Source organism: Apodemus sylvaticus, chromosome 1 (genome assembly GCF_947179515.1).
Source record: "Apodemus sylvaticus chromosome 1, mApoSyl1.1, whole genome shotgun sequence".
NCBI classification, from domain to species: Eukaryota; Metazoa; Chordata; class Mammalia; order Rodentia; family Muridae; genus Apodemus; species Apodemus sylvaticus.
This window is the reverse complement of record NC_067472.1, coordinates 120,188,737-120,197,867: the sequence shown is the minus strand read 5'-3', so window position 1 is coordinate 120,197,867 and position 9,131 is coordinate 120,188,737. Positions and strand designations below refer to the sequence as shown.

General features: G+C 33.8%; 1 protein-coding gene across 1 annotated transcript in view; it reads left to right on the top strand.

The window, feature by feature from the left end:
- The first annotated feature begins 793 nt into the window (after positions 1–793).
- LOC127681463 (vomeronasal type-2 receptor 116-like) overlaps positions 794–9,131 on the top strand; it is a 43,714-nt gene continuing 35,376 nt past the window's right edge. The window contains exons 1-3 of the mRNA XM_052177731.1: positions 794–990; positions 8,279–8,558; positions 8,921–9,131. The exon at positions 8,921–9,131 is cut by the window's right edge and continues 596 nt beyond it. Of these exons, the coding sequence (XP_052033691.1) occupies positions 794–990; positions 8,279–8,558; positions 8,921–9,131 (688 nt within the window). The remainder of the gene's footprint in view (positions 991–8,278; positions 8,559–8,920) is intronic.

Genomic DNA, 9,131 nt, shown 5'->3' with positions numbered 1-9,131 from the left:
AATACACCCTGAGCTCACTCTAGACAGTGCACAGTATATTCTCTGCACTCAGCTTGCTATTTGACCTGCCTTTTAATGAACAATGAAATGAAAAACTTGCTTGTCTTGCATTTCCCCTTTAACTAGCTTTTATTAATAGCTTATGGACAACATTAATTCCAAATTATGTATTTTCCATGACCATGTTCTTATATTATTCTTATTAAATGCTAGACACAAAACTTAGACAGAAAGCAAGATATAAAGCTAATGGCTACAAGTTTTGAAGCTGGATAAAGGTATTGCTTACAATTGTTAATCTTTTTATTATTGAAGTCAATTGGGTTCAGTTGGATTCATTGATAAAATTACTTGTAAAACTCATGGAAGTAACCAATATAATGAAAGTGAAATGATTTTACAAATAATACAAATGATTTTAGAAAACTAGATCAATTTGTGAGAAAATATTCCCAAAAGGAATCATGTCTGAAACCTTCATGTCAACTTACATGAATGTCATCATAAGGGATACAGAGATTAATCCTAAGCAAAATTATTTCCCCTATTTTTCACCTAGCCATAGGACCTCAGATGTAGAGCCCCAGGCCAGAGAGTGCTTCAGAACCCTCCAGAGGGAAACGGTGAATTGGAAAGTAAATGCTATGAGAAGCACATGTGCTCTTCAATAGTAACTACAGTAATAAAAAGTGACACATGAATCTATTCGTGGAAAATTGATATGTGAGATTCTGCCCACCTGACACTTGATGCTGCATTGTGCTCAGGCACCTATATTGATGGCAAGGCAAAGATGTTCTCTTTGATTGTTGTCTTCCTGGTTCTGAAGCTTTCCTTTATTTCTTGCCATTTGAGTGACCCCAGGTGCTTTTGGAGAATAAAAGACACAGAAAATTATCTAGGAGATAAAGAGGCTGATTGTTTCTTTTCCATTTATACAAGGGATGGTTATGTGAAGAATGATTACTTCAGTGAAAATCTAGACAAGCAGTAAGTACATCTTTCATTTATGCATAAATGCACATAAAGCATATCAGGGACAGGTAGTGACAGTTAAGATCCTATGTGATATCTGGCTATCTTTCTCTAGGATTTAACTAAATCTTATTTTGTGTTTCATGGCTGGTCATTTCAGTAGATATGATAGTTTATTATATAGCTTTCTTATTGTCATTTTGAATCACAGTACAGTTAGATGCCGATTGAATGGATCACACTATTGAAGTTGCTCTTAGAGAGATTCCCTTTATAGGACAATTTCCATCCTATGATTTCATGTCATGCTAGTGTATGCTGCCTGATTTGTAGCTAAGTGTCTGAGACATCTAAGGGTCCAGGTTAGTTGCGACTGTTGTTCTTCCTATGTGGCCACCTTCCTCCTCAGCTTCTTCCAACTTTTCCCTAATTCAACCACAGTGATTCCAGAATTAATTTCAATGCTTGGGTAGAAGTATCTGCATCTGTCTCAATTACCTGCTTGTTGGTCCTCTCAGAAGATAGTCATGCTATTGTCTGTAAGTACATCATAGCATCAGTAATAGTGTCAGTCCTTGGAGACCACCTTGAGAGGAATCCCAATTTGACAAGATCACTGGAGTTCAATTTTCTTCAACTTTTCTACATATTATTTCACTGAACTTATTTTTGACAGAAACTTTTGTGGGTCAATTTTTGACTGTGGGATAGCAACGCCATCAGGCCACGTTATACCCTGTCTTTCTACTGGAAGTAGACTTTATATGTTTTTCCTACTACTGTTGGACATTTCATCTAATGTTCCTATATAGTGTTTTATTATATTTAGGTATGAGCCTTAAATACATGATCTCTCCAATACTTTTAATATGATAAGGTATTGTGAGATATTGTGTTTAGTTAAAAGCCTTTTCAGCATCTGAGATGATCATGTGAATTTTAGCAATTGCTTCTTTTTTTTTTTTTTTTTTTTTTTTTTTTGGTAGATTACATTAGTGGATTTTCATATATTGAACAGACCTTGCATTCCTGGGATGATTTTTAAAGTAACTCTCCTATAGTACTAATCAGTGTTAGACCTGCATCATATGAGAGATAGTTTTCCTTTGATGCATATCTACAGAGTAATTTACAATAACCCAGAGAATAATTCAAATGGCTGTCTTTGAACTATGCATAAATGTTTTTCTATTTTACTCCCACCAGTACCCTACCTTGTGTTACCTTTTTATAAAAAAAGTATATTATCTAGTTGTGGATAGCATAGAAAATGCATTATCAACATATTTGATCCCTTCCAAAAATTCTTCCAGATTTATGCATTCCCCTGCTACTATTTGGAGTCATTAAAAAAAAAAAACCAAGTCTACTTTGCACTGAAAATATACTCTTATGTTTATGGACTTCCATTACATGAGGTTTAACTTCTAAGGGAAAACAGTTTTAAAAATTACTATTATTTCTTATTCAGCATTTATTCTCATTCAGCATCTGTCCATTGTCTACATCAGTGCATGTTTTAATCATATCCTTTTCACAAATGGATATGTTGTGCATTATTTCTCATATGTGTATACTGTGGGTTTATATGGAATAATAAGAGACTAATAACTAAATAGAGATTTCAAGTTTGAAAATTAAAAATGTCACTTCACTTTCATGCCTAGAAGTAAAAGACATAGTGCTGCATTGAACAGGAAATACTCATAAATTCCAGCCCTTCCACAGGTTAAAGGGAAATTTCATAACTGATAAGTAGACAATAAGAAAGCAGATTAGAAAATATAGTATCTTTGATGATGGCAGAACCAAACCAACAATATTTTTAAAATGTGAAACATTAAATGCTTTATATCGGAACCATTGACTTTAACATAATTTTATAAAATTTTATAAATTTAACATAATTTTTATAATAAATGGTTACTATAAATTAAAGTACATGAGTTGAAAACATTAAACACTAATTTTATTATAGCTAATTTGATTTAGATGTTTATTTTTTCAGTTTGGGATTTGTAGATATATAACTTATTATCTATGTGTTTAAAGTGTGAATACAACGTGTGTGTGTGTGTGTGTGTGTGTGTGTGTGTGTATGTGTGTGTGTGTGTATGCTTACACCATAGTCAAGCTTAAAATACTTAGAAATTTTCTTTTGGAATTCTGAAGGCTGTATCTTCAACGCGTATCTTTTTATAAACTTACACCTGCCCTATTTCAAAATGTACTTTCTCTTACATACTTGTACATTTGATGTTTTATTATAATCGAGATTATGTTTATTGAGCCATATTATGCTTTTTACTAAGCATATTATTTTCCAAGTCCATCTAAATTTACAGTATAAATCAAATTTATGATCCCTTCATCATTTGTGTAAAATACATTTTTAGTCCAATATGCTCAAATTGTGAATTTACCTCCCTCAACTCCTGGAAGATCACTTACTAAATACCTCCCATATGGACCCACATACTCATCCATTTAAAACTTGTCATATAAGGAACATTAATAAAATAAGATAAAACAAATATTTCAGATTATAAAAAATAACATTCCAACAACCAGAAAAGAAAGGAGCCCTTGCAAAAACAAGAGGCATGAGAAATACATAAACAAATACCAAAATCAGTTATATATATATATATATATATATATATATATATATATATATATATCTTTACAAACAAGAAGCCCATAAAGAAAAAGTTCTGAAGCTATAACATAGGCACAAAAAAATACAAATTTCAAAATTTAAACTCCTGACAAAATATAATGAGACAAAGAATTTCCAAAATAACACTGAGTTAATCTTACATGGTTCATGTACTTGGCATTCAGTATATCCTTGAAATTGTATCACCAGTGAGATTTTGTATTCCCAAAGGGGATAAAACATTTAGAGTTGACATTTCTTAACGATTATAGGCATGGGTGTATTTTTATTCTTCTCAATGAGTTCATAAAATAAGACAAGTACCATTATTCAAAATAGTTTATTTTAGTATAGTTTTCTGGGTTTATTATCAAAAACCATGTGCCCAAAGGTATGTGTTTATTTATAAGTCTTCAGTTAGATTCTATAGATGAAATACCACCCCCATTAAGCCAATATTTTAACAGAGGTATGGAGTACAAAGTGAGATCAGAAATGGTGATACTTCTACTAGTTTTTTCATTATTTAAGATTATTTTAGGTTTTCTTTTTTTTTTTTTTAAATCTTAACTGTAGTTTATAAAGAAAAGTCTGTATTACTGAACATATTAATCCTGGATACTTCAGCAATTGAAGTGGATTAACTCGATTTAACTCAGCTTACAAAGTGCATATCTTTTTCCACTATAGAATGGCAATCCCCTTAAAAAATAATAGCACAATTTCAGGTATTTCTGAATGAAAGAATATAGCCAATAAATAAAGGAATAAGTTTAGAAAAATGTTTAGTAAAGGAAGTAGTAAATAGTAGAGAATATAAATCTGCTAATTCCATGGAGAAAAGATAGCCTTTTCAACAAATGGTGCTGGTTCAACTGGAGATCAGCACGCAGAATTGATCCATCCTTGTCTCCTTGAACTAAGCTCAACTCCAAATTGATCAAGGACCTCCACATAAAGATACACTCTGAAGCTAATAGAAAAGAAACTGGGGAAGACTGTTGAGGACATCGGTACAGGGGGAAAGTTCCTGAACAGAACACCAATAGCATATGCTCTAAGATCAAGAACTGACAAATGGGACCTCATAAAATTACAAAGTTTCTGTAAAGCAAAGGACACCATCGAAAGGACAAATCGGCAACCAACAAATTGGGAAAAGATCTTCACCAACTCTACAACAGATAGAGAGCTAATATACAATATATACAAAGAACTCAAGAAGTTAGAGCCCAGAAAACCAAATAACCCTATTAAAAATGGGGTACAGAGTAAAACAAAGAATTCTCACCTGAAGAACTTTGGATGGCGGAGAAACATCTTAAAAAATGCTAAACTTCATTAGTCATCAGGGAAATGCAAATCAAAACAACCCTGAGATTTCACCTTACAGCAGTCAGAATGGCTAAGATTAAAAACTCAGGAGAAACCAGGTGTTGGTGAGGATGTGGAGAAGGAGGAACACTCCTCCACTGCTGGTGAAGTTGCAAATTGGTACAACCACTCTGGAAAGCAGTCTGGCGGTTCCTCCGAAAACTGGGCACCTCACTTCCAGAAGATCATGCTATACCACTCCTGGGCATATACCCAGAGGATTCCCCACCATGTAATAAGGATACATGCTCTACTATGTTCACAGCAGCCCTATTTATAAGAGTCAGAAGCTGGAAAAAACCCAGGTATCCCTCAACAGAAGAATGGATGCAAAAAATGTGGTATATATACACAATGGAGTACTATTCAGCCATTAGAAACAATGAATTCATGAAATTCTTAGGCAAATGAATGGGGCTGGAGAACATCATATTAAGTGAGGTAACCCAGTTTCAAAAGATCAATCATGGTATGCACTCACTAATAAGTGGATATTAGCCTGGAAAACTGGAATACACAAAACAAAAACCACACATCAAATGGGGTACAAGAAGAACAGAGGAGTGGTCCCTGCTTCTGGAAAGACTCAGTGTAGCAGTATAAGGCAAAACCAGAACAGGGAAGTGGGATGGGGTGGGTGGGACAACAGGGGGAGGGAAGGGGTTTATTTGGCTTTCAGGGAGCGGGGGACCAGAAAAGGGGAAATCATTTGAAATATAAATATAAACTATATCGAATAAAATAAAAATACATCAAAAAAATAAATCTGTTAAATCCATTCAACACCAGCTTCAGAACCAAAAGATATGTTCGGTAACATAAATGTTTTCTGTAGTCACAAAGAAATACAAAAAATACAGATGAGGCAAAAGCAAAAAAGCTCATGTACAATAAATATATTGAAATGATATTTAATTGTTTTTTTTGTTTTTTTATTTTATTATATTTATTATTTACATTTCAAATGATTTCCCCATTCCTGTTTCTCCCTTCCCCAAAATTCCCAATGCCCTCTTCCCTACCCCTGTTCCCCAATCAATCCCTTTCCACTTCCCTGTCTTCCCTGTCCTGGTATTCTCTTACACTGCTGCATTGTGACTTTCTATGACCAGGGGCCTCTCCTTTCTTCTTCTTGGGCATCATTTGATATGTGAATTGTTTCTTGGGTATTCTGAGCATCTGGGCTAGTATCTGTTTATCAGTGAGTGTATACCATGTGTGTTCTGTTCCGATTGGGTCACCTCACTTAGGACGACATCTCCAGTTCCACCCACTTGCCTAAGAATTTCATGAATTCATTGCTTTTAATAACTGAGTAGCATTCCATTGTGAAAATGTACCACATTTTCTCTATACATTTGTCCGCTGAGGAAAATCTGGGTTCTTTCAAGCTTCTGGCTATTATAAATAGGGCTCCTATGCACATAATGGAGCATGTATCCTAATTATATGCTGGGGAATCCTCTGGGTATATGCCTAGAAGCGGTATAATAGGGTACTCTGGTAGTATCATGCCCAGTTTTCTGAGGACCGCCGGACTGATTTCCAGAGTGGTTGTACCAGCTTGCAACCCCACCAGCAATGGAGGAGTGTTCCTCTTTCTCCACACCCTTGCCAGCACCTGTTTTCTCCTGAGTTTTTGATCTTAGTCATTTTGACTGGTATGAGGTGAAATCTCAGGGTTGTTTTGATTTGCATTTCCTTTATGACTAAGGATGTTGAACATTTCTTTACGTGCTTCTCAGCCTTTCTATATTCCTCAGGTGAAAATTCTTTGCTTATCTCTGTACCCCATTTTTGATAGGGTTATTTGGCTCTCTGGAGTGTTCCTTCTTGAGTTTGTTCTATATCTTGGATATTAGCCCTCTATTGGATGTAGGAGTGGTAAAGAGCTTTTCCCAATTTGTTAGTTGCTATTTTGTCCTTTTGACAGTGTCCTTTTCCTTAGAGAAACTTTGTAATTTTATGAGGTCCCATTTGTCTATTCTTAACCTTAGAACATTAGCTATTGTTGTTCAGTTCAAGAAATTTTCCCCTGTGCCCATGTGTTCAAGGCTCTTCCCCAGTTTCTTTTTCTTAGTTTCAGTGTGTCTGGTTTTATGTGGAGGTCCTTGATCCACTGCTTAGTGTACATGCATTTATGTATATATACACATACACACACATACACACACACACACACACACACACACATATATATATAATTGTTAAATGAGATTTTCAACTGTATAAAATGCATAATAGCAGATATATTCAGTAGAAATGCATTTAATAAAATAGAAATATTAAAGTAAACATATTAGTAACAAAAGAAATCTGGACAAACCTGAACCAAATAGAACCCAAGTCCAGTTATGGGAGAGCCAGTGATTGTAGAGTAAGAATGAATTTGTGCAAGTGAGGGGTACATGTAAAGTGAGAGAGCTCAAGCTAGACAGGGAAATATTATAGTTATTACCAATTTTATATCAGTCAATTTTTATAGCCTCAAATAGAAAAGAGAAACTGTGTAGAATGAAGAAAAATGTAAGAATTATTGTGGTATTTGCATTATCTATGAACTTTTCAGATTTTGGCAGTTGTTGACACTGACAAATTTAGTAAACTTTTCTTCACCATTTTGAAGGGACATGACATATTTTAGTGCTGATTCTGTAAAGAAGTGTAACATTCTAAAATAGCAGATGATTCTAATTACTTTTCCCCAGGTTAGGTATTAGAGTTATAAGATGAAGGCATGAGAAGATTTAATGCTGGCTCAGAAATCGTTTTATATTCACAGATGACACATAGGTATTTCACTGTGTGATAGAATTTTAGAAAATTTCAAAAATGAGAGAATCCAGTTAATATAAAATTCATACTTTAAAAATTTTATTAAAAAGTAAAAAAATAGAAGCATACTTTAAAAATTTTATTAAAAAGTAAAAAAAAAAAAAAATAGAAGCATCTAATTCCAGAAGACAGCTAAATAACATGTCAAAAGAATAAGGTAATAGAAAACTCTGTAAATGCTTAATATGTTTATGTATATTAGATTAAAGACTTCAAAACACAATTAAATAAAATTCAATTTATCAAATTAAAAAAATTACATGGTTAAATAATTTTGAACTCATATCCTTATACATCACAATAAGGAACTGTGTCAACATATGGACGGGTCACAAAAATCCAAGAATTCCTTGCTTAAGCCACAATGACTTTTATTTAAGATTATTATAATTATTCAATCCATTTGCTCCATGACTGATGTGCTCTGTTTTATAGGGTGACACGTAAGACTATCCACCTGATTTCCTCTCTCTATTTTGCCATTGAAGAAATCAATAGGAATGTTAATATTTTACCTAACATTTCCCTACTTGTTAAGATTGAATGTAACCTAATTGCTGATAATGAGAATAGTGTTTGGTCCTTGAAAAAAAAGGAGATGTTTCCAAATTACTACTGTAAAAATCAGAGAAGATATATAATTGTACTTACAACACCTATATGGATAACAACTTACAAACTTGGACCAATCCTCTACTTCTCCAGAACTCCAGAAGTAAGTCACAGAATGTTACATTTATTGAAATACTATATCACCATAGTCTAAGATTCTGAATACCAAGGGAAACCAACCACAGATAATTCATTTATATCTATTGTGGTCGATCAAACAAAAAAGTTAAATGATTTCTTTGGTAATCATTATGACTTTATGACATATGGGCAGGAGACACAACATAATGTGTAAGGTTTTATCAGAGGGCTTAGTTTTTCTCTACTTCTACAGCAATTCACAAGTGTTCAATATAATTTTCATAATAATATGAAGAATCCTCACTTTCTCACACTTCTAGCATGTGCTTCTATACCTGTGAATTTCAATTCTAGATAGTGATGCTTATGGTAAATGTTTTTCAGATTTACTGTGGTTATTTTCATCTCCATCTAAATGACCAGGAACAGTTTCCTCATCTCTACCAGATGACTCCAAAAGATACATCTCTACCACTAGCCATGGTGTCCCTAGCAGTTCACTTCCAATGGAACTGGGTAGGAGTAATCATTACAGGTGATGACCATGGAATTCAATTCCTTTCTGAATTGAGAACAGCAATGGAAAGAAATGCTC